The sequence below is a fragment of the Linepithema humile genome, chromosome 6 (assembly GCF_040581485.1).
Source record: "Linepithema humile isolate Giens D197 chromosome 6, Lhum_UNIL_v1.0, whole genome shotgun sequence".
Classification (NCBI taxonomy): Eukaryota; Metazoa; Arthropoda; class Insecta; order Hymenoptera; family Formicidae; genus Linepithema; species Linepithema humile.
This window is the reverse complement of record NC_090133.1, coordinates 9,947,481-9,974,292: the sequence shown is the minus strand read 5'-3', so window position 1 is coordinate 9,974,292 and position 26,812 is coordinate 9,947,481. Positions and strand designations below refer to the sequence as shown.

The window sequence follows — 26,812 nt, the reverse complement described above, 5'->3', positions numbered from 1 at the left end:
GATTTTACCTAGAAGTTAGAACAACCAACCCTTAATATATTAAAACTTTTGTATTAAACATTTTCTTCCATAATCATTATTTTTCAAGATATTTGACCGTTACGGAACTTTCTCCCATCACTGTATAAGATTACCGCTTTTTGATTACCTAACCTTTCTCGGATCGACAACTTGAATCAAATTCTAGTGTCGTAGATTGGTGAACATTGAGGTTGCGTTCCGTTTTGCGCATAGCACGCATCGTTCGCATCGCTAATGCTTAGCGCATTGGCTGCGTTTCGTTTCATTATGTTTACCGCTCTATCAAAATTTACAACGCTAACAGTAAAGAAAAGTAAAGCGGTAAAGAAAGAAATTTTGCTGTATCATATTTGTTTCTTTTAACGTGTTAACTTTCTAAAATTCAATTTTTTATCTTTAATGTGTTTTAGCTTCTTTAGTAATAATCGCAACGATTATTAAAGTCCGGTATAATTGAAACGCTGTAAACTCAAAATTAGTAAAAATGCACACGATCAATTCGATCAATAAGTTATGATGCTACGTATATATGCTGTCATTACCCACTGAACCGCGCCTATCCCTGCAAAGTATGCCGCGCAACCCGTCGTACTGCCCAATATGTATATGCAACACCCTGTATATATATATATATATATATATATATATATATATATATATATATATATATACAGGGTGTCCCAAAGTTCGCGGCCCAACCGTCGTGTACAGATAGAGCGGGTCAAACTGAATAAGTAAGTTCTTTACCACTTTGCGAAATTTTCAATAATTAATTAGAAAATAATTAATAAAGATCCGCCAATCCGCGCAAGTATTCCCCGAGCGCCGAGCGCGCGGCGAGTAGGACCCACCCAGCATAGCATAATACAAAGCGCGGCAGAGCGGTGGGAGGGACGCTCTCTTGGCTAGCTATGCACACCCACATATACAAACACATAAACACACACTTAAACACATAGATATTTACACTAATAAACCTATACATAATGCATATACATATAATACATACATTAGATTTAGTTATTAAATTATAAAAATTAGATTAACTTTCCATCTAATTCATTAAACATCTGGTTTAAAAAAATTAAAAATATATTGAGAGGTATATGTTTATATTTATGTTATATAAATGTTTATACGTTTTTGTAGGTGCAGTTCAATTAAAATACCCGCAAGCTATCGAGCACGAAATTTCGGAACCAATTAAATCATGGCTTCGTCATGCAACTGAAAAAATAAAAAAACTGAATGCTGCACAATAAAATATTCAATACTTTTTTTTAATATTTTGTTCATGTGTATAATTTATACATAATATTAGCAATTTTATGTATAAAATATTATGTATGTAATATTATTCATATTAAGTTATAATATTTAGTAATATTAAGTTTATTAATTTATATCTAACACTGTGACTAGTGCAATTTTGAAATGTACAAGACGTATCTTTAGTTTTCGTTTTTATATATACAAATTTTATTTTTATTGTGACTATTTTTACATTATATAGTAAATAAAAAATTTAAAAAAAATTACATATTTTATAATAAAATGTGCTTCAAATGTACTATTATTTATATTACTTATACGTACTTTACCTTTTTTGAAATGTGTCTACTTCTCAAAATAATGTAATATAATAGAAGCTTTTATTTTTAGAAATTTTGCTAATAATAATCTTTCCTTTATGCTTATGAAGATATTTACATGTCAAATGTCTATATAAAATATTTGAAAAAATATGTATTTTGAAAAAATGTTTCAAAAATTGTTTAGTTTTAAAGGAGTAATAAAAAGTAATAATAAAACAATATCTTGATAGTGGTGTCATTAAAGCGAGATTGTTGTAATTTTTTAAAATATAAATAATAATTAATATGAAACTTTTCGAGAGAGAAAGAGAGAGACGTTACTTATTAAGATTACTGTTTTATTGCTTCCTTAACTTAAATCTAAACAATTTCTGTTTAAATCTTTTAAAAAAATATATTTTTTAAAGACATTTTAAATAAATATTTAAAATAGATATTTTTCTGGGTAGTATTTATAGTCCGATTTTATATTTAGAATCGTCTTATAATTTCATTCAACTAATGAAATAATGTTGCGCAACCATTTTGTTGATTGAATGAGGTTTTAAAATGATTTCAAATATAAGATCGGATTATTAACACCATCCTATATTCAATAATTTTATTTGGATTTTATTTCGAAAACCATTCCGTCCTCTAAGGGTTAAGACCAATAACCATAAAAAAAAAATTAAGACCGATGAATAGGTTCAAACCAATTGACCAATAATTTTTAACCAATTAAAAAAATTATTAATTTATAAACAAAAAAAGATTAAGACCGATAAATAGGTTCAAACCAATTGACCAATAATAATTTTTAACCATTAAAAAAAAATTACATTTATAAACGAATTCGACGATTTAGTTTATCCCGCAGTATACAAAAAAGTTCGATGAGGCCAACATCTCTCGTAGAGCTTTGATAGCCATACTTCTGACTACTCCACACGTGTGTTCACTCCATTTCCTTCTCCTTAGCCTTATCGCTTCTTTCCTTTCGCTGCTTGGCAAAGCGAAACCATTCGCTGGCGATATTATCAAATTCAGTCTCTGTAAGACTGAACTGCGATGTTATTTCTCCTGCAAAAATTAAACACAATACATTAATGAAAACATTTAGAAATTTTTATTTATAAGTTTAAGAATATATATTAACATACCTTTCAGAATATTTATCACCTTTAAGTTAGAAATGCGAAAATTATTTCGTAACCCTTTCCAAGAACATTGCATCGCACATTCATTACTGAAGATTTTCTTTAGATTTCGATGTATGCTGTCCTTCGGGTTATTTCCGCCGGTTTTTAAGATAAATTGTCTCTGTAACACAACAATGTTTATATACAAATTAAAATTTTAATATTATGAGATTAAACAATTAATAATAAAATTTATAAACTTACAAATTGCACTGCTATCTCCTTCGTACGTAATACCTTGTCAAATTCCCGTACAGCATCAATTGTAAAAGGTAAGAATTCTTTCATTATTTCACAATCTTGATGTAGATCCGAAGCTCTTTGTGGATAGGATGTTTTTACAACATCCTCAAGTTTTTTTAAACGTACTTTTACGAGGAACTCACGTTTCACGGTATAACGCCGTGTATATAAGAGGATAACGCGATCATAAAAAAAATGTTGCTGTCGTTTATAAACCAATTGCAACGAGCTAACTAGACGACGAAAGATTCTCCTCGAATCCATCGATGAATTTGGCACGCTTCTCTTCCACCAACAGTCTGTCGATGTATATGTCTTTCTTGGTGCTGACGTCGATCAATCTTAAGCCGAGCATGGTGTTAGCAGGAGAGAAGTGATCAAACACCGATTCGACGACCACCGAGACGAAGTTCTTGTCCAGCACCAAGTCCTTGAACCTCATGCAATCGCCTACCAACCAGTCGTTGTTCATTGGTTCTATTCCTATTTATTGTAAAAAAAAAGAAAGTTATTGCTAAAACTCATTGAAAAAATAATTCAAGTCGAGTTCAATTGTGGGAAGAGCGCTTTTCTCTTACCAACAAGTTTTGCCTTCACTGCCTGATACGGCAATCTTAGGAACTCGCTTTTCAACGGCTGCAGACTACTGTGTTGCACTATCGTCACATCACCGAAGTCACAGAAGTACACAGACACTTCATTATCGCTGATAATATTGGTAACGTATACCCTGAAAAAAAATCAAGTGAGTTAATTGAAAAACTATTCTCTCTTCGCGTAACTGTAAAATGATGTGTGTATTATCTATGTAAATTTATAGATCTATAGACAGAGATGTGCGAGATCGCATACCTGTACCAGTCATTGTTGAATATCCCCGCGTAGAGCATGCCCTCGCTGATAGTTTCCAATGGTGGACCATCGTATGTGATGTAGCACTTTTGCAGATCTTCCATCATTGCCTGGAAAAAGATAAAATTCCGATATAAAGATTTATTTTGTTTGACTGCTTAAGCTTCAACATAGGCAAAAAATATATGTCTTTGTACGTACTTTCAGCTCATTCGCATCATTTAATGGTTGCACGATAAAGTGTCCCGGATGTGCGGCCAACGTGAACATCAAAGTACTGGCCAATATCCGAAATCGTGGGCGGGTTCAATTTGCCGACAAACTCGAGAGCGCGAGAATTCTTGCGTTCCACGCGTTTCTTGGCCTTGATATTATTGTTGTTGTCTTCGTTGACTCTGCAAATGTAATGATAAAGCATTTACGATCAAGCTTAGAAACTAAAGGACGCAAGAGCAGTGGAACAGAATACAAAGAAATATGAAACACAAGTCAAATGTGACAGACATATCCCTCTTTAAAAAAAGGCATATTATTATTTACTTTTGAAGTTTCTTTTCGTTGTCATCGTGACGATTATCGATCGATTTATCTATCGTCAAGTTCGCGTAGATGATTTCGTTTATTATCGATCGGTTGTCAGAGATGATTGCGTTTGACAGTTTGTAAGAAAAGAAAAAAAGGCGCGCGCTACACGTGCGCACGTATGTCCTAGTTATAAAATATACAATAAAAGACACAATAAGACGATGCATTCTTGACACAAAGAGAAAGCTTCATTAAGGGGGACTTCTATCTTGTTAGGCAAAAAAAAATCGTTTTTTTTTTTGTATTTTTTAAAAGGCTGGGACTTCGAGAATGTCTCTAAAATGGCACAAAGATACGAATACTTACTTTAATAGCTGGCTGTCCAAGTTCACTGCTTAATTAATGGAGGCCAGTATGTTATTCGGTCCGACTCTCTTAAATATCTCCACCACCGAGATTCCACCGGATGCTATTCTGATGACTTTCGTCAAAAGCAGATCCGTGTCCGAGACTAGCTCGCGGAATCTGGCCACGAGCTTATTGTCGTACATCGTCGCAGTGATGGTGTCCAGATAGATTTGTGTCGCCTGTTTTTTTTTACGCAAGTACATAAATATTAATGTTTTATTTAAAAACCTATTACATTTTTTTACAAAAAATAAAGAAATAAATTTTTGTTTTACCTGCGGAGGAATGCTCTGTAAAGTCTTTGAAAAATTCTCTATTGGAAGTAAGTTTTTTCTCGACGTCGTGATGATTTTACCAACATCAACCAGAAATACCGTTACTCCATCGTTGGGGATGTCGGTCACCCTCGCTCTATACAGCTGCGAGTTCCACTTTACAAGATACATCTTCGTAAAGTTAAGTGCCTTCAAAGAATTCGTCGCATTGCTTGCGAATGCTTGCCATATGATTTCATCGTTCAATAGAGTCCTGACGAGCGTGTCCAACTGCGCATAGACCTTACCGAGCTTGTCAATGTGTGTAACATATAGTTTGATTAATTTTCTCGCCTGTGAGAAAGAAATGGAACATGATTAAAAAATTACAAAAATGAATGAACCCTTTGGAGAATTTTTTAATATAATCGAGCAGCAACTTCTGCTTTTGAAAAGTGATGTTTTTTTAAACGAAAATTTATAATTCAAATTTTATACATTGCCATGCAGTTAGGCATATTGCTGCAACAAAAGATTAAACAAAATACGAATTAAATCGTAGATAATTACATCGGTTTTAGATGAGGCGATAATGTGATTAAAAATTTTGTCGAATACAATTTGATTCACATTTTCGTCCGCGTCCTCTTTGCTAGTGTCGTAAAAAGTCACTGTTGTATAAAAACCATATTCGTCAGTATTCGTACTATGCACCGTCATTGAAAACATGCGATCGGAAGTGAGATAATTTTCAATTTCCGTAGTCGCCTGGGCGTAATCTTGAAAAGCCACCAATTTATGAAGAGCCACTCTAATCGCCTGTATAAAAATGCACTCGTGCATTATTAATATTGTTAGCGCAAAGATCAAACAGAAGCGACAGTGAATCGACTACAGATGCGTCACCTGAGCGGGAAGGATGCAGAATATCTTCTCCAAGGGATGCAGCAAATTGGATTTGTACTGCTCCTTGTATCCCTCGTCGATGAAGAAAACCGTGACGAGTCCGGCCTCGGATTCTATACATTGGACTCGATGCCAATAGTCGTCTTCTTGAACGGTGTAAAAATGGCCGATGATCCTGCTGACGCCGAGGTTGATTCCTTCTCATGATTGTAATGCTTCTTCATATCAATCACCAAAGCACGCGTGCGCAAGTGTCGTGTAGCTCTCACGGTCCAATTGCGCGCGTACAAGCAATGCACGCGGCGCAATAAAATGTACGAGCCAATCGCGCGCATAGAAGACAATGCGCGCGCTGTATACCGTTAGTACCGTTAACATAAATAACCTAATGTAAATAACGTAATATTAGCTATTTACATTAGAGTCCGTATCCGGTTTCTGCTAATGACTAATAAATCCCGCGTAATTGAAAATAATAAATTAAATTATTGCAGAAACATTATAATACAAATTTCTTTACCAATATTAAAATAATTGTTATATGACAGGTTTCATAACATTAATATAAAATCAATATAACATTTGTTGTATAATATGTTATATTACTTTTATTTTTAAATAACGAGAAGCTAACAAAGCATGTAACAGCTATGAAATAGCTATTATATTGCGTCTAAAAAAGAAATTTATATAAATGCAATATAAATACCGTGTAACATCTGTTACATTACATGTTACTTTCATGTTATATTGCAGTTAAATTCAGTGTTTGCTGGGTTAATACAAATTTTTGCTCTTGATTATCACATATTGATGTATAGCTAATCTCCCTTTTCATATATTCACATGCGAAATTATCCTTGAATTCTTTTGCGACATCATGCGGCATCTTATCCAAAAATGTGGATATGGACATTATCCCAGCTGTTAAAGTAATCAATAATTAAAATTAAAATTTTTAATGTATCAATATATAAATAATGCAAAAGATTTATAACACGGATAATAATTATGCATAAAATTTATAACTTTAATAAGTTCTTAATAAGACTTACATAAAAACTTGTTTGAATCTTTATCGGAAAATGTCGCTTCTCGATGACTACAATGGCAAACTTCAAATCTAATATTTTTAAGTAACTCTTTTACTTTTTTGCAAGGATTTTTTGAATAAAAATACGGTGAAATGCACCTTTTTACGTCCTACGTAAAAATAATAATTAGTAACTTGTAGTTGAAAAATTAGAAACAAATACATTATATATGTTACGTCCTACGTCCTGTATGGACCTTTCCCTTGCACAAGTTTCTCACGACCAGTCGGGAAAATTCAAAGAAGCGTTCCGAGAATATTATACGAAACTATAACTCGTTAGGTTATAATTCTTTTTTACAGATGCCACTCTTCTGTATCTGTGCTTTGCGTCCATGCGATCCTGGCCTTGTTAAAGGCCTTTATCTTATTAAATGCAATTTCTTTTTGTGAATTATAAGTTTATTGAAACGTGTTGATACAATGACTAATGATATAAAATAAAAAACTCGTGGTACTCAAATAAATTGTACTGTATCGTTCGCGACATCTTTCTAACTCTAGTGACGCACGCTTCTCTCTATGGGCGGTATTCATAGTCCGTTCTTATATTCAAGATCGTCTTAAGCACGAACTTATATTCGCTCTCTTTGTCAGACACAATCTATGTGTGACGAAGAGAGCGAATATAAGTCCGTGCTTAAGACAATCTTAAATATAAGAACGGACTATGAATACCGGCCTATCTCTGCGTGCCGCACGCTCGCTCGCTTACGCGACACTCATTTGTTTTTTTGCTACAATAGATCGCGCCAAATTTAAACTTAATAATCTAAACATCCTGCCCCCTTGAACTGTGTAGTTCAACAGTTATGTTATAAGATTTCATTCATAGGTAAACGCGCCACATTTTTTACCGCTCGCTTGTAACTTCCAGTTGTAGTTTTTATTTCTACAACTCTAACTATTCCATCCTAACCTGGATACAGTGCTGTGACTCGTCCTAAAGGCCAATATAATGGAGGAGTTTTATCCTCTCTTAATACAATCAAATCTCCTATCTGTAGATTATGTGATTTAGTTTTCCATTTTGTGCGCTGAGTTAATTCAGTCAAATATTCTTTATTCCATCGATTCCAGAAGTCACGTTTAATTCTCTGAATGTGTTGCCATTGAGATAATCGGTTACTTGGAATGTCTGTAAGGTCGAATTCTGGAATTGATGAAAGTAATCCACAATCAAAAAATGGCTTGGAGTCAATGAATTCAGATCATCTGGATCTGATGACAACGAGGTAAGTGGCCGAGAATTCAATACTGCCTCGATTTCAATAATAAGAGTGTTAAATTCCTCAAACGTAGAAAGTGTATCCTTAGCTACACGGAATAAATGATACTTAAATGAACGTACAGCTGCTTCCCAAATTTCTCCAAAATGAGGAGAACGAGGTGGTATAAACTTCCAAACAACTTCCTGTTCACTTAACCACTTGGTTAACGCATTCTTATGAGATTCGGTGCTTACAAATTCATATAGCCCATGTAATTTATTTTTTGCGCCAACAAAATTTGTAGCGTTATCAGATAGTATAATGTTTGATTTACCTCTTTTACTAAAAAATCTTTTAAGTGCTGCCAAAAATGCATCAGTAGTGAGATCACTAACTACTTCTAAGTGTACTGCCTTTGAAGATAAACATATAAATACTGAAACATAAATTTTAATTTTGTTACGATTGCGATGTTTTTTCTCTTTTATCCAAAAAGGACCACAATAATCAACACCTGTGTTTACGAAAGGTCGAGAACATTCGAACCTATACTTAGGAAGATTACCCATTAGATGTTCTAACATTTGTGGTTTTAACTTGAAACATGTCATGCATTCACGAATAATCTTTTTAATACAATTTTTTCCATTAATGGGCCAGAATTTCTGCCGAATGTAATATAAGATTGCCTGCGGTCCGGCGTGTAATTGTGAACAATGTGTATGCCTTATGATAAGATCAGTAATGTGATGTTTCTTCGGTAAAATAATTTGATGCCGTTGTTCATAGCTTAAATTAGAATACCTAAGTCTACCTCCAACGCGTAATAAGCCAGAGGAATCAATCAATGGATACAGAGAAGTAAGTTTGCTATTTGCCTTGAGACTCTCTCCTTTCTCTAATTGGCTTATTTCGCTAGTAAAGGCTTCGACTTGTACAAGTTTTACAATAACAGACATTGCTCGATTTAATTCAGAACCACTCAACATTCCCTGGATCCTGTGCTCTGCCCGACAATTGTCGATAAATCTAAGACACCATGCCACCACCCTGCGAAGCATTACTATGGATGAAAATCGTTGTAGAATGTTAAAACTCCTTTCTATCTTCAAGTTAATTGTTGCTTGTTGTTCCGGAATCTCTGCTAGTGTAGGAGTAAGGCTTAGCCAGGTATGTTTGTCTTCCAATAACCAAGGAGGTCCGTGAATCCAGATACTATTAACAAGGTTGGAAGGAAGAGTTCCTCTTGAAACTAAATCAGCAGGATTATCCTGTGATGATACATGTCTCCAATTAAAAGTCGCTGTAGTCTCTTGAATGGCAGCTACGCGATTTGCTACAAAGGTTTTTAGGCGATGTGGCTGAGTGCGAATCCAATGCAGCGTAATAGTCGAATCTGACCACAGCACTACCTTACTAAATGTCGTGTTGAATGCTTCCAGCACTGTCTGACAAAGTTGCGATAGGAGTACGGCTGCGCATAGCTCCAATCTTGGTATTGAAAGTTTTTTAAGTGGAGTCACTCTTGATTTAGAACACAGCAACAGTACCTGATGTGAACCGGCTAAGTTTGATGATCTTACATACATACAAGCTCCGTATGCAGCTTCGCTAGCATCAGCAAATCCATGCAGTTGCAAGTCCACTGATTGCGCCATACAAACATGTCTGGGAAATGATATGTTGTTTATTTCCGACAGACTATCTCGTAGAGTTTTCCAGGCTGTGTGAATTTCCATCGGAACAGATTCATCCCATGATAACTGTAGCTTTCAGAGTCCTTGAAGTAGTATTTTAGCTTTTGGATGAACGATGACTAGACCCAACAGACCGAGTGGGTCGTACAGAGATGCTACTTGTGACAAGATTAATCATTTTGTTAACTTGGTTGATTCTTGACGCATTGCTACTCGATACAAAAAACAATCTTGTTTAGGATTCCAAAGAATTCCTAAAGTCTTGTGTGTCCCAGAAAATTCTAAACACCAATGCTCATTTTGATGTTCAGTTGTCATAGACTTAATGAATTGAGAATGATTGGAAGCCCATTTCCTGAGATCAAAACCTCCGCTACTTAATAATCTTGTGATTTGAGTCTTCAAGGCTATCGCTTGCTCTATTGTTTCTGCTCCAGATAGAAGATCATCAACATATAGATCTCTTGTAATGATTTCAGCGGCTTCTGTATAATTCTGCCTTTCGTCTTCACTTAATTGAATCAAGGTTCTTGTAGCTAAATATGGTGCTGGCGACATTCCGTATGTTACAGTGTTGAGCTCGTAAATACGTACTGCTTCTTCTGGGTTATTTCTCCACAGAATTCTCTGAAATGGCCGATCCTTGGGATGTATGAATATCTGTCTGTACATTTTTTGAATGTCTGCTGTGAAGACTATGTTATGCAAGCGAAATCTTATAATAATGGCGAGAATATTTTGTTGCACCACTGGACCCTTAAGCAATGTGTCGTTTAGTGAGATACCGCTCGATGTTTTTGCTGATGCGTCAAAAACTACTCTTAATTTTGTAGTCATGCTTGACTTCTTAATAACTGAATGGTGAGGAAGAAAACATCCTTCCTGCATGTTTGATTGCTTCAATTCCGTCATCTGTCCTAGTGATTCATAGTCTTGCAGAAATTTACGATAATCTTTATACAATCTGGGATTTGCGCTTAGTCTTCGTTCCAAGCCTTGTAGTCGTTTTAAAGCTATTCCGTATGATTCGCCTAATTTTCCCTTTTGTTCATTAAATGGCAATCCTACTGAGTATCGTCCTGACGGAAGCCTCCTTACTGTCCGTTTGTAATGCTGTTCGCATTGTTTCTTCTCAGGCGACAAATTCTTTCTTGCTGGTATTTCTTCTGTCTCCCAGAACTTCTGTACAGCGTCATCAAGAGTGCTTCGAAAGAAATGGCACAAATCAACGGACACAGGATCCAAGGAACCAGTTTTCCCAGATATAATCCAACCGAATTTAGTTTTTTGCATAACAATTGCTCCTGACCTTAACTTAACTTGACCAATACATAGCAAATGATAAAAGTATTCTGCTCCGATGAGCATATCGATCTGCGCAGGTTGATCGAATCTTGGATCTGCTAATCGCAGATTAGCTGGAATATCAAGAGCCTTACGATTAATGTTTCTCGAAGGTAGAACATCTGTTAACTTAGAAATAACTAAACAATTAAGCTTAAGTGTGAATGCACTACTTCTGGACTTGATAGTTGCCCTTGTTGACCATTTAACATGTGATAGTGTTTTTCCAATTCCTTTAATGGGAATATTTACTACATTTTTAGGTAACTTTAGCCTATCGCAAAGCCGTTCAGATATAAAGTTAGACTGTGATCCTGCATCTAAAATTACTCTGCATGGTTGATATTGAGCTGAAGCATCAGCAATATCCATCATGGCTGTAGACAAAATTATTTGTGAAGTATCATCTAATCGTGAACTCAGAGTCTGACTAGCGGTCTTTGAACCTTGAATTTTGCCTTGTTCTTTTTATTCAGTATTCTCTTCAATTCCTTCAGAAACATCGCTCGAATTGTTTGGATGTAGCATTGTATGATGCCTACGATCACACTTTCTGCAACTACTTGCTTTACATGCTGTAACCTTGTGATTTGCTCTGAAACAATTGAAACACAAACCTGCCTTCTTTATTGATTCTGATCGCTCAACATGACTCATAGCCTTAAACTTCTCACAATTCTGAATATTGTGGTTCTCTCCAAACGTGACACTTGACCTTATGTTGTGATTCAAACAGAATTTGCCGTGTTTTGCTAGATGCTACCTTATTAGAACTTGATTGTTTCTGATTTGTTGTATTTGATACATTCTTAGGAACTGCCTCTAATATATGACATCTATTACGCAAAAATTTCAGATATTGTTCTAAAGTGGGCATGTTAGTTACATCCAATGATTTTTACCATTCCATTTAAGTTCTTTTATCAACCTTTGAACCAATTAAGTGCAGAAGCAATGCATCCCAACCGTCGACCGGTTGCTCTAGAACTTGTAATGAGTGTATGTGTTTAAGCGCAGTGTCGATTAATGTGCTCAAACCCAGTGCAGAATCCTTTGATACAGCCTGTAATTCAAATAATGCTCTAACGTGATTCTGAATAATAATGCGTTTATTGCTATATCTCTCCTTTAACAAACTCCACGCGATTTCATAGTTTTCTGCCGTTGAACTTAATGACTGTACTATTTGAGCAGCATTTCCTACCAAACAAGACTTTAAATAGTTAAATTTCTGTACCGTTTGAATTTTCATATTATTGTGAACTAAAGCCTTAAATGAATCCTCAAAACTTAACCATTCCTCATATTTCCCATCAAATTTTGGCAAGGTTATAGTAGGAAGCTTGACACCATGGGCGGCGACTTTTGTGGGGTGTGTGTGGAGTACTCCACACATGAGAATTTTTCATGTGTGGAATTCCACACATGAAAAATTCTTCATAAACAACTTTTTGAAAATAACAAGTGTTAAACTAAAAATAATTAAATTTTTTTTGAACTTTTATTTCGATGAAAATTTCAATTACACACACTGAGCAAACCAAGCGCGGCCGATAAAATATTCACGCAGTACGCAGTTCTCTTTTATAGTTCGTATTTTTCTGCGCGAAGAGCGCTAGTCTATAGCTTTCGTGCATCTTAGCGACTAGTCTTTATTTGTTTCGGAATATATGAGTGAGAGAGACAGAACCCAATCGCCGTTGTGTGTGTACATGTACATTTGTGAGACCGACACATACAATGGAAAGGTATATAATACGAGTGAGAAATAATACAGATACAGCCTTTGAAAATGTTGAACCACGAAACGATCTATCAATCTCTATCAATACAAAAGAATCTCGAGGTGAAGCGGCGTGTGTCTCTGACTCCGATTGTCCGGAGAAACAAAACATGAAAGAAAATGACACGAGTGCAATAAATTGTTTGCAAGAGACCAAATTTCGTAAAACTTCAGATCAAAACAATAATCAAGGTATGAATATAATAACCAATTTAAATACATAATAACTGTTAATAATTATTTCAATTCCCTATATTTTCTATAATTTATTACATTTTTTAGAATTTTTTCGTGAAAATACAGCTAAATTTTTTAATAAATAAATATATATATTTTCGATACAAGAGTATAGAGTATATATTTAAAACATGATATTTAATACATATTTAATAAATTCTCACGAATATATTTAAATGATTTCGTTACAGATAAAGATATTCCTAAAGCTTTTAAACGATGGACAAAAGAATTTTCGTGGTTAAATTTAAATGTCGACAGAAAAGCAATTTGCATAATATGCACACAAGCGATAGATCTGAAGTTGACACTGCCATTTAACACTCAATCCATGAATGCAAAAGAAGCGTTTGTAACCAAAGGTTACAGTAACTGGAAAAACGCGGCTTCTCGCTTCAAAAATCATGAGAAAAGCGATTTTCACCTTTCAGCTGTAATTGGTTTAAATAATCTGAAGAAACCGACTGTTATTCAACATATGTCATCCGCTAAACAAACTGAAATGGTAGAGGCTCGAGAGGCCCTTCGTAAAATATTTTCTACTATAAATTTTTTAGCTCGACAAGGATTAGCTTTTCGTGGAAAAACCGACGAATCTTCTAATGTATTAAAATTACTGCAATTACGAGTCGAAGACGTCTCCATACTTAAGAAGTGGCTTGGACAAACGAAATTTAAGTGGACTCATAAAGATTCAATAAATGAAATTCTTCATTTGATGGCAAAGGAAATTTTAAACAAACAACTTGCAAAAATTAAAAAAGCCAAATATTTTTCTATAATAATCGACGAAACATCTGATATTACACGATTCGAGCAAGTGTCCTTTTCGATAAGAATCGTACTGGACGATATGACAATAGAAGAAATATTCATGGGATTTTACGAAACGCCAAGTACGACAGCTGAAATATTATTTAACATAGTGAAAGATATTTTGGCTCGATTTGATCTGGATATCCATAACTTAAGAGGACAATGTTATGACGGAGCGGCTAATGTAAGCGGAAGAATTACAGGATTACAGGCACGCATTAAAGAAAGTGAACCGCGAGCTTTATACGTGCACTGTAATGCTCACAATCTAAATTTAGTAGTACAAGACGGAATGCAGTGTATATCCAGCGTAAAAAATTTCATTGGTGTGGTAAAGGAGCTCATCAATTTTATACGAGATTCCCCTAAGCGCCAAGGACATTTTAAAGAATTGCAATCAGATATCAGTCCTGCGCTTACACAGTTTTGCCCAACTAGGTGAGAATTAAGATAACACTGAAATAAAATATTCGATAATATTTTATAAAACATAAAATATTCGCAATTACATTGTACATATACATATATGTATACATGTACTGAATGTATTAAATGTACTTAACATTGTTTTTCCTTCTGAGAAAGTGCTTTCTTTTGATTAATTTTTTTTAACAACGGTTTATGAATGATCACATTTTAATTAAAAATTGAATAATATTGAATCTTAGGAATAAATGATAAATTCTGCTATATATATGTATATAAACTAATTTAGATTTACGAATTATTAACGTTTGTTATATTTTCGATTTATTAGGTGGTGTATGCGTGTAAAATCTTTAAGAACGCTGTATGAACCAAGCAATTATGAAGCAGCTCGACTGTTATTTGAGTCTGATTCAACATTTCATTGTAGCAACTATGCAAAAGCTCTTGGATTTTTACATCATCTCGAAAGTTTTGAATTTTATTTTAATCTAAGTTTTATGATTAGAATTTTTGGAGTTATCGAAACTTTAAACACTAACTTGCAAAAAACGGATTTAAACATTCAAAGATCACACGAGATGGTAAAAAATGTAATTTCGATATTTTCAAAATCCCGAAAGAATAATTTCGAGTCGATATGGGAAGAAGCTATTACTAACGCTAAGCAACTAGGACTAGAAGATCCTAAACTACCGCGGCTTCGTAAGATTCCAAAACGATTGGAAAATACTGATAATAGTCATGTTTTTTTAACGCCAAAAGCATATTATAAACATGTATATTTACAAGTACATGACCAAGTCTTCGCATCTTTAAATGAAAGATTTTCAACCCAAACCATGAACTTTTTAAAAGAAATGGAAAATGTTGCAATCGGAAATAATAAATATAACGAAAGTGAAATTGAGAATGCTCTTGCAGAATACAAGAATGATTTTGATATTCAGAAGCTCGCACTCCATCGGAGAATGTTTTTCGACATACTACACAGCCGAAAATTAACGGTGACATCTCTCGGAGACGTTGTTACAATTATTCGAAAAGATAAGATCGTGAGAAACTTGGTTTCGGAGTATACAAAACTAATTCAAATACTATTAACAATACCGGTGACGTCGTGTACTGCAGAACGTTCTTTTTCTGCTTTGAGAAGATTAAAAACATATTTGCGTTCTACGATGCAGCAAGTTCGGTTGAATTCAGCAGCTATATTGCATATGCATTCCGAGATTGCTGAAACTTTAGATATTGATGCACTTATGGATGAATTTATTATAAAAAATAAAATTCGGAGTACAACGTTTGCTCTACGAAATTAAATTTTTTATTAAATTTTTTTCATTAAGTTTTGTTTCGTGAGTTTAAGTATGTTTCAAGTTAAACTATAAATATGTATAAAATATTTACAATTTTGTTGCTCATCATTGTGTATAATTTCTTATAATAAAAAAATTTTAATATGAAAATTAAATTAATTCTGAAAACTTTTTGTCCCCCCCCCCCCCAACCCTTACGATCAAGTTGTCCAACTCCACACATGGCGAACCGACAAATCGCCGCCAATGCTTGACACTATTATCATTTGACGTTAAGTTTAATAATTGAGATAGTACTGCTTGAATATCTGCATTAGCCGACGCACTATCAGTCGACATCGCACTGTTTCTTCCTGAATCTAAGAATTCTTGTGCTCTTGCTACGTGCTCATAGTAACTGTTCTCAAACAACTGTCTAGACTCCTCGTCGTTGATATTTTCAGCTAATTCTATCGCCATATAAACATTTTCAAACTCTGAGAGTAAGGAGTTCGCCTTTTCAAAACGAATTCTCAGTACACTGTAATCGCGTTCCGGTATGTAATTATCCAAAAAACTCTTGAATCTCGTTAACGATGCCTTCAACAAACCACGGCGCTTCTTTAATCTAAGCAATTCGTTTTCGGCCATCGTGTATATTCTTTTAAACTATCCTTGACTGATAATTTAACCTTACTAAGATAAATACTAACCTCTGTTGTCACTAAATATATTACTTACTCTACAACTGGAAGTTTCTTACGCTATTATTGATAATGTTCATCTGTAGTATAGACAAGTCTCGTTCTGACTCGTTTTTCCTTATTGTCTTGCTTTGTCTTGCCCACAGCCTTCTCAATAGTAGCCGCCTTCTCGATGTCTCTCGTCTTACAGTAATACTTGCATCCGCTTCCCTTTCAGGAATTGATTATATGCCTTTTGCTTGCAGGCATCCGGCTCGAAGAACCAAAAATTATGTACGAAACTATAACTCGTTAAGTTATAATTCTTTTTCACAGATGCCACTCTTCTGTATCTGTGCTTTGCGTGCATGCGATCCTGGCCTTGTTAAAGGCCTTTATCTTATTAAATGCAATTTCTTTTTGTGAATTATAAGTTTATTGAAACGTGTTGATACAATGACTAATGATATAAAATAAAAAACTCGTGGTACTCAAATAAATTGTACTGTATCATTTGCGACATCTTTCTAATTCTAGTGACGCACGCTTCTCTCTATCTCTGCGTGCCGCACGCTCGCTCGCTTGCGCGACACTCATTTGTTTTTTCGCTACAATAGATCGCGCCAAATTTAAACTTAATAATCTAAACAAATATTATTTTAATGATTTAAGATCCCGAATGTACTATAATAATCTTTTAGGCCTTCAATCAAAAATTTGTCGGATACGACACGCGACCGCGATAGTAGATTTTGAATTTTCGCCGACAGAAAAGCCGACGAAACGATAAACATGTCATTCGAGCAATCCATCTATTAATCTTCAAACAACCTTTTTTATCTTATTTTTATTAACAACCCCTCGGAAGGAATTTCTCCCTTCCAAAACCCAAAATTTCGAGTATAAAAGGAAGACACCCACCCGTGAAGCAGGCAGTTAATATAGTTTTCTCAACATCTCTGAATCCAGCTCAATTATTATCGAATCTTAGTTCATACCTTAATATATTAGAAAAACCGATTGTATCCCAAAGTGCTTGTATATCAATAATTATAGTAAACGTGTTTGTTAAACAATATTTCGACTAAAACCATTTCGCACACATTCAACCTACCCCCGCCTCATTCCTAATTGTTTCTTCAGATCAGCACTCAGTATCGATATTTTCGGCAGACACTTCCAAACAAAATAATTTTGACACTTAAATTTTGATCTGCCAAATTTGTAAAAAACGCGGATATAGTGCAGATAAATGTCGATTACGCGATCCTCGAACTCAGCGACCGATAAATGTGGTACAAGAAACCACCGTATTAAAATGCCAATTATGTCTAAGATCGGGTCATAACTCAAAAAATTGTCGCTCTAATAACTCTCACAATGAAACTAATAATTACAATAATAAGATCTCCGTAATTTGCCAGTGGTGTGATAAACCGGGTCATTCCGCTAATAATTGTTGAAAGAAACAAAACGAACAATCAAATTCAAATAATCAACTTAGAGTAACGTGCCAGATTTGCAATAATTTCGGTCATATTGCCAAAAACTGTCGTGTAAATTCCAACCAGCAACAGAACGTGCTTTACTGCCATTACTGTAAAGAAAAAGGGCACTTACTCGAAAATTGTCAATTACGGATTGCCAGTAATAATCGCAGGCGAGATAATAATAACTCGGGAAACGGGAACGACCCCTCGAAGATGGGTATACCACAGGGATCCGGCCAAACTTCACGCCCGCAAACATCATAAAAACTCAAGCAAAATCATCCTCGTCAGAAATCCAACCTGTGACCGTGAATTTAGACAAAAATAGTCGCGTGCCTACTATTCAAACAAATATTAATAACATCGCCGCGTTAATAACTTTTATGTTAGATACTGGATCTGGACCGAATGTAGTTAAAGAAAAATATGTTCCCGAAAATACAAATATTAATCATTCAAATATCTTAAAACTTAACGGAATAAATGACTACCCCGTGTACACTCTCGGAGAAATTATGTTGTCGATTTTCGAGATACCCGTAAAATTTCATATAGTTTCCGATGATTTTCCGATATCCCAATCCGGCATATTAGGAAACGATTTTTTCAAACAGACTTCTTCAATAATAGATTACGCGCATGGTCACCTAAATATCGCGGGAATGAATATACCGTTTGCTTCGCCGGAAATTATTATAATACCACCCAGATCATCATCATTGTTTTACATAAGAGTGAAAAATCCGGAAATAGATATAGGATACGTACCAAGAATTAAATTAATGCAGGGAGTTTATTCGGAAGACGCGATCGTAGAAAACTTGTCGGGAAAAGCGTTTTTAAAAGTAACAAGTAATCTAGACGAGGAAGTAGAAGTACGAGTACCGACTCTACGTCTCCAACCGTTAGACGAAATGTTTAATGATAAAAGAATCAAATCAATCGATATAATACAGGAATCTATGGATCCTAAATCCAATGCACTAAATAAATTAAAAAACCTCGAAACCAAAAACGAGAATAATAACTATGATAAGAAAACGGAAATGTTAGAAGAAGGAATAAAAAATAAAATCAAAAAGGAAAGTAAGAATAAAAATAAATTAAATAGTGTTAAAATTAAGAATGAAAATATTGTTGAAATTAAAGAGGGAAGAATTAAAACCCCTCTAAATAATTCAAAAATTCTTAGAGAGGAAAATCTCCAAACCTCTCCTCTAAATAATCTTTTGAGCAATTCTAAGACCTTTGACCAGAAAAGTTACCGTACTTCTCCACCTAATCCAAAAATCCCTGGAGGGGGAAGTTACCAAACCTCTCCAGAAAATTCAAGTCCCGTCGTTTGCGAGGAGGGAAGTAACCAAACCTCACTACGTAACTCGACACAAAATTCAAAAGGGAGAAGAAGCATATTCTCCCTAGAAGATATTAAATTTCCAAAGGTCGGAACACTCATAAAAGATACTGAAGATAAAAGAATAGAAAATTCGTACGTAACGATCAGAGAACTCTTTAACAAGATTCAACATTATAACCCTAATATCATGAATGATAATAAAATAAAAAATAAAAATAAACCATCTTTAAAGGTTATCACGTTGTCGCAAATAAAAGCTCAAGAAACTATTGATAAATTTATGCGTAAACGAAAATCTAAACACAAAGATAAAATTATAGAAAACTTCCAAAACAACGACAAGCCCGAATCAGAAAAACAGGGTAAAAAAATAAGAAACAACCAACTTGAATCCTCAAAGTCACACGAATGCTTAGTGATATCTGAAAAACCCGAAGAAAACCGATTGAGTGAGATTATAGAATTATTACGCTTAGAGCATTTAAACGAAAAGGAAAGGAAGAGTGCCATAAAAGTTATAACTGACAGCCAGGATCAGTTTCATATACCTGGAGAGCAATTAACTGTTACCGATGTATTGCAACATTAGATTGTAAGAACAGATGATCGTCCGATAAATACGAGGCAATATAGATTTCCACAACTGCATAAAGAAGAAATAAACAAACAAGTTGAAGAATTATTAGAAGGAGGCATAGTCAAACCTTCACAATCACCTTATAATACACCCATATGGATCGTGCCTAAGAAGGAAGATTCTAGGGGCAATAAACGTTGGAGAATGGTTTTGGATTTTCGTGCTTTAAACAAAAAAACGATTGGAGACGCATATCCATTACCTAATATCATCGACATATTGGATCAATTAGGAGGAGCACAGTACTTTTCTGTATGTTACTTAGCCTCCGGATTCCATCAAATAAAAATGAACCCAGCTGACAGTCATAAAACAGCATTCACTACACACTTCGGACATTATAAATTCGACAGAATGCCTTTTGGACTAAAAAACGCACGTCCACATTTCAACGATTAATGGATTTAGTATTATCTGCACTACAAGGACAGGAATTATTTGTTCATATGGACGATATTGTTATTTACGCCACCTCCCTGGAGGAACATGAAAGAAAGTATAAATGATTAATCGACAGATTGCAAAAAGCTAACTTAAAACTGCAACCAGACAAATGTGAATTTTTAAAAACAGAAGTTACATATTTAGGACACGTAATTAGTAAAAACGGAGTTAAACCTGAAAACCCTAAAAAGCTAGAAGCAGTAAAATTGTTTCCCAGACCAAAAACACCAAAAAACATTAAACAATTTTTAGGACTTGCAGGATATTATAGGAGATTTATACCTAACTTTTCGAAATTAGCCGAAAAACCATTAACAAATCTATTGAAAAACGATACTCGATTCGAATGGACATCCGCTCAAGAAGAATCGTTCTAAACGTTGAAACAATTATTGTGCAAAAAATCTGTGTTACAATATCCTGATTTTACAAAATCATTTATTTTAACAACAGACGCTTCTGGAATAGCAGTAGGCGGAGATTAGATTAGTCCATCTGCGTCATTTAGCCAGGAAATTAACAAGGCTATAATTATTATTCTTCTGGCATTGGCGTCCATCTGGAAATTCATACTTAGGACTTAGTGTTATCAATTGCCTGTAGTACGAAATAACGAAACACAATTTCTAACTCCGCAAACTCACATACTATTAAGACAAGGAACTCAAATTACATGCAATCTATTTGCTCCGTCCATGTATCTCTTAGGAGATGCCTGGTACAGACTCACTCCAAAACCAATGCATACCGTGCCTCCAATCACCATAAAACCAATGACAAAAACTAACTGGAATTATATTAGTCCTGGGTCGCTTGCCACAAGTGGCATATACAACGAAAACGATTTAAAAGAACTCAGAGACCACATTATGTTCCCCGCAGAGAGACCGGCAGTGTAAAACACACTAGCTAGAGGAATGATGGGGCAATCCACTACAATGCACGGCGGAGGATCTTTTGCCAATTTCCTAGACGAAGCATCTATTGAGAAAATAACCATCTCAGCATGGAAAAAATTCTGGAACAAATTTCTTATATTTGGTAATATAAGCGCAGGTTTCATAGGAATATATCTGGCGGCCAGAGCTATAAAATTAATATTGGATACGATCGTGCATGGCTACGCGCTGCACACTGTATACGGATGGTCCGTATACCTACTCGGAGCAATCTGGGACTCCATGACTCAACTTTTTACTACACGTGGAGCTCAGAAAACGAGAAGATAAAAATAACAACGCAACCGCACCATTAACTGAAGAAGGAGAAATAAAAGAAGACACTGATCCTCAGGGGACTTACCCCTCGCTCCCACTAAAGGAAACGACCGCATATAAATTTTCTTTAAAAGAATAAATTATTTTACATCTCTCTTCTTATAAAATTAAAGGAAGACAAGCCTTTGTTTTACACCAATTTTCCTCTCCTTCTGCATCGTTCTCGTTCTCCAAACGACCGCCTTCGATAATTTCAATAAAAGCCACACGCCAGAAGCCCTCAATATAAAACTTTTTTTTTTTTAGAAAAAATGAGTATCCAATTCATCAACACCAAAAACCTATCCCGCTCCACCATGGGAGTTAGGATAGTAAAAGCAATATCACCTACATTATTCTGGGTCCACCTCACCCACTACGATAAGCAGTTTGATGAATTTATGGAAGACCTGAACGAATATATGGACCGAAGAAAAGATAAATTCCTAATCATGCTAAATTATCTAAATGAAGGTGACGTAGTAGCGGCCCGCACGAACAAAGGATAGCAAAGAGTTGTCCTCATAAAATTTAACAAAGACGACACCGTGCAGTTGATGCTGCGAGACTGGGGAGCGTTCATACGCCACCCAAAATACGGCCTATATCGATTACCGGACCATTTCTTCACCGAAAACTGGCACGCCATACCGTGTGGCCTTGCTTACGCTAAGCCCGCCACCCAAGGATTACTATGGCCCCACAGGATCAGAATGCTGTTGAAGGGCCTAACCGAAAACCGGAAAGGAAGCTTCCAGATACTCAAACCCATAAGAGAAGAAGGTGCACTGGTCCGTCTCACTATAGTGCAGCAGCGAGGCGTCATTGCACAAGATGTGTTACAAGACCTTATGCACCTAGGGGTCGTACAAAGGGCCTCGACCCCCGCTGTGGTAGTATATCCCACAGTAAACATGTAAATAAGTTAGATTTAAGATTCACTTAGTAAAATAAATGTTAGTTGTAAGCAATTAGGATAAGCATTAACTATAAGTTATAATTAATTTAGTTATTAGTATTCAGAAGAAGCCACGAAAGCCACAAAATTAATCAATTTAAAATAGGTAAAAAAAAAAAAAAATTCTGTATAAATATGAATAATGTAAGAATATGTTTTAAGTCAGTAACATCCTCTACTATGGATAAGCCTATTTATATACACATATACTCGTACGAATTATAATTTTTAGGAAATAACATTAACCAGACGAGCAAGTATGGAAATTTTTTTTTTTCGTATTAAAATTACTTGTTAAAGAAACTAATAAAGCTTGATCGACAGTTCCGGAAGAAGGAGTAAAGATAATTATGGTCTAGTATATCACCAGAAGAAACAGAGAAGGATATCGCAAGGTATATCAAGGTCCGAGCGTAAAGACCCGCCCAAGGCCTACTCCTGTCCGAGGAACCTCTGCGCTGTAAAAGAAAATTCTAACCAAGTAAAGTAGAAACAAATATATATATGTGTGTATGTTGTGCTATGACGCACTGGTCAAAGATAGTACGCACTCGTAACATCTCTCAACCCGGTCAAAAGACCACCTTCCTATGTGAATTCAAATACGATGTACGAGTGGCGAAATAAAAGATTTACACATCGTCGCAAGACCAAGTCGGAAGGATCCTCTGTCGAAACAGACAATAAAAACGACGCAGGGCGACCATTAAATTAGAAAAGAGACCCTAAAGCAAAAAAAAAAAGGGGGGGTATAAGTCCGGCCGATCTTTAGGCCGTTCATTAGAATCCAGAATTGTCAATCACGCAAACATTACATATCAAACATAATATCATTTCAAAGCCACATGAGAAACAGAAAAAAAGATTCCATACGGGCTCAGCAAAATCTCACGTAAATATCTTCATAAAAAAGGGAGATCTTCGTAAATATAAAACTTAGAATAAGTAAAAACAAAAAGGGGAAAAAGAAAGTGGTTTTGATGGTCGCTTTCTTTTTCCTTCCTCTTAATTAAAATAAGTTAAAACTAATTAAAAATACTAGATACGTGATCCACCATATACTCTTGCGCAATGGAAAGAAAATTTCATAGATTGCAAATGTTGTGCACCCCCAACATTTGTCTAACGCGGGGGGTGTTACGTCCTGTACGGACCTTTCCTTTGCACAAGTTTCTCACGACCAGTCGGGAAAATTCAAAGAAACGTTCCGAGAATATTATTTTAATGATTTAAGATCCCGAATGTACCATAATAATCTTTTAGGCCTTCAATCGAAAATTTATCGAGATAAGACACGCGACCGCGATAGTAGACTTTGAATTTTCGCCGACAGAAAAGCCGACGGAACGATATACATGTCATTCGAGCAATCCATCTATTAATCTTCAAACAACCTTTTTTATCTTATTTTTATTAACAACCCCTCGGAAGGAATGTCTCCCTTCCAAAACCCAAAATTTCGAGTATAAAAGGGAAGACACCCACCCGTGAAGGCGGCAGTTAAGCAGTTTTTAGTTAGAGAGTCAACCAGTTAGTAGAGAGAGGCTTTTAGTATTACCCGAACAGTTTGAATATCGGGACTTAGAAACAATTCGCAACATTTTTAAGTGACTGTAAGAGTTTGTAATAAAATAGATTCAGTAAAGTGTCTGTTAAAACTATTCGATCTCTTTTCTCGTGTACAACCTACCTACACCCTACCTAACACCCAACCACCCAGTTATCTCTCTGAATCAGCACTCAGAACTATTTGCTCCGGTGCGGACCACCGCACGTTGTACTTGGTTTCTGTATCCCCGCTAATCGTGGTGCGGACCACCGCACGCTTTTAGCCTGGAATTTTCAGATTGACGACATTATCCTTCATGCCCAAATCTAAGACGCGACGTGGGGGAGTAAAATACCGTGCGCGCCAATTACTTCTCCAGTACACGAGACCGGTTACGGAAGACAATTCAGAATACATCGGTGTTCAAAGAAATTATTTTGACTACGAATACGAGGATCTGTGCAACGCCTCCGATCAGTTTTCCCGGCGCGAAGGATATAACGCTCATCGGCCCGTGGCCCTTCACTCTCATTCCCCTCAGCTGCAATCAGTCTCCGATCGACCCAGTGCGGATACCACTAACTGACCCCAGGAGGATCAAGTACACCTCAAGGCCGACTACACCTGGACTTTAGGATTGGAGATCTAAATACATTTCGAAGACATCTAAGTAGTAAGTCTAATTTTCACAATCATCTCTCTCTCTCTCAAACACTTCTCCTTTTGAAAATTGCACGAGGTTCCGCCCTTGGTAAAAGGAGTTAATTCTCTTGACCAGAAAAGGGAACCACGAACGATTGGTTGAGGCCTCTAACAGGGTAATATCGATCTTTACGATCGTTGACCTGTTTTCAGCCAAGGAAAATCGTTCGGCTCGCGCGGTCGCCTCTCCTCATACCGACCAGCGAGCAAACACCACAAATTTATACTTTTATTGTTGCGTCCGTCCGTATACCTGACCCGCCCCTTTCCCTCCAGGTTAGGACGTAACAGGCCCTTTGAAATAATATTTGAGGATGAATCAAATATAAACCGAATTAACGTTCGCTGAGATCGAGTGATGATATTAGTGGACGTGTCTAGACTCCCTCTTTGCCGTGCACACCACCTCGCACCTTCCCAGACATTGAGTAAAAAGAAACAGGAGGGAGCATATACTAGCCAGGACTAGGTAAATCCGCGGACGGATGTACGTCATGGCAGCCATCTTGAGCGACCACTTTTTGAAAGTGAGAGGGAATGCTCGAGCATAGCGGCAAGCGGCATACCGTACGCCGTACGCATTAATATGCAGTGTATAGTCTTTTATGCAACAGTGTATGGAAATAAACGATCAAAATGGTATACTGTAGAGCTTGTGGCATAACAGCAGCAGCTCGAAATCATGGAATAACGTTTCATCGGTTAGTATTATCAACAATAATGAGATTTTTATTTTGGAGATTATAATCATATGTATAGTATTGTGAAATTGTAGATTCACAATAATTACTAAATAATTTTCACTCACAAACAGGTTTCCGAAAAATCCGGATCAAAGAAATGCATGGATAAATTTTTGTAAGGACGAAGGATTTAATATAAATTTAGATTTTAGATTTTAACATTGCTCTTATGGAAATACTGCACGAGTGCAATCCCAATGAAAAACGCTATTAAAATTTGGTATTATTGTTGCATATTATAGTTATTTTCTTTTAATTGTACATTATTTCCTAATTAAACATAACAAGTCATTCAATATTGGCGCCCTTGAGCGGCCATCTTGAGCGACCACTTTATATAGTCACTTCCGTCCGCACTTTTACGACCAAACGCTCCCTCCTGTTTCTTTTTACTCAATGTTCCCAGATAACAATACGTGAGGATTCATTTTGTACGCACGCGTGCTTATCACGTCGTGCGTGCAAGAACGCCAATTACATTGCACTCACAACATGACGGAACCACAGATGCGAGTGTAAAAGATATCCCTGTACAATCACGTGTGATGGGGGCATATATGCGAGCATAAAGGTCATTGTGTACTGTCGTATACGATTATAAAAAAATAATAACGAAATTTACCGTGAGTTTGCATTACTTTCACTCGTGATTATCACGTCATAAATGAAAGAACGACATCACGTTGCCCTCACGATGTGATGGCACACATATGCGAGCGTAATGTATATATATAATTAGTCACAGTGTGATGTGGGGAATATATCCATCCATTCTTTACTTCATGATATATGGGGCATTATTTGGGCCATTCATCAATACCAAAATGGACAATAACATTCAAAAATAATTTTTCAACATTTTTTACAAAAATCTTTTTCTAATTTTCTTAAAATTTCGAGACAAAATCATCAAGATTTCTTTCCCAATAATTGCATATACATATACATATATATATATATATATGTATATACATAAAACACATGACGTAATAAAAGTATCTTACAATAAAAAATAAGACAAGCCAGAGGCAATCTAACGTGTGCTGGCGATGTAGAAATAGAAAAGTCAGAGGCGATCTAACGTGTGCTGGCGATGTAGAATT

General features: G+C 35.7%; 2 protein-coding genes and 1 pseudogene across 2 annotated transcripts; 1 reads left to right on the top strand and 2 right to left on the bottom strand.

The window, feature by feature from the left end:
- Window positions 1-1,937: 1,937 nt before the first annotated feature.
- Window positions 1,938-10,028, bottom strand: LOC137000450 (tudor domain-containing protein 7-like; annotated as a pseudogene).
- A 132-nt stretch (window positions 10,029-10,160) lies between these two features.
- LOC137000449 (uncharacterized) lies at window positions 10,161-11,702 on the bottom strand. The gene has a single exon (XM_067356965.1). The coding sequence runs from the start codon at window positions 11,700-11,702 to the stop codon at window positions 10,161-10,163; it is 1,542 nt and encodes a 513-aa protein (XP_067213066.1).
- A 1,368-nt stretch (window positions 11,703-13,070) lies between these two features.
- LOC137000447 (zinc finger MYM-type protein 1-like) lies at window positions 13,071-14,608 on the top strand. The gene is made up of 2 exons (XM_067356964.1): window positions 13,071-13,305; window positions 13,542-14,608. The coding sequence occupies exons 1-2, from the start codon at window positions 13,071-13,073 to the stop codon at window positions 14,606-14,608; spliced, it is 1,302 nt and encodes a 433-aa protein (XP_067213065.1).
- Window positions 14,609-26,812: the final 12,204 nt, after the last annotated feature.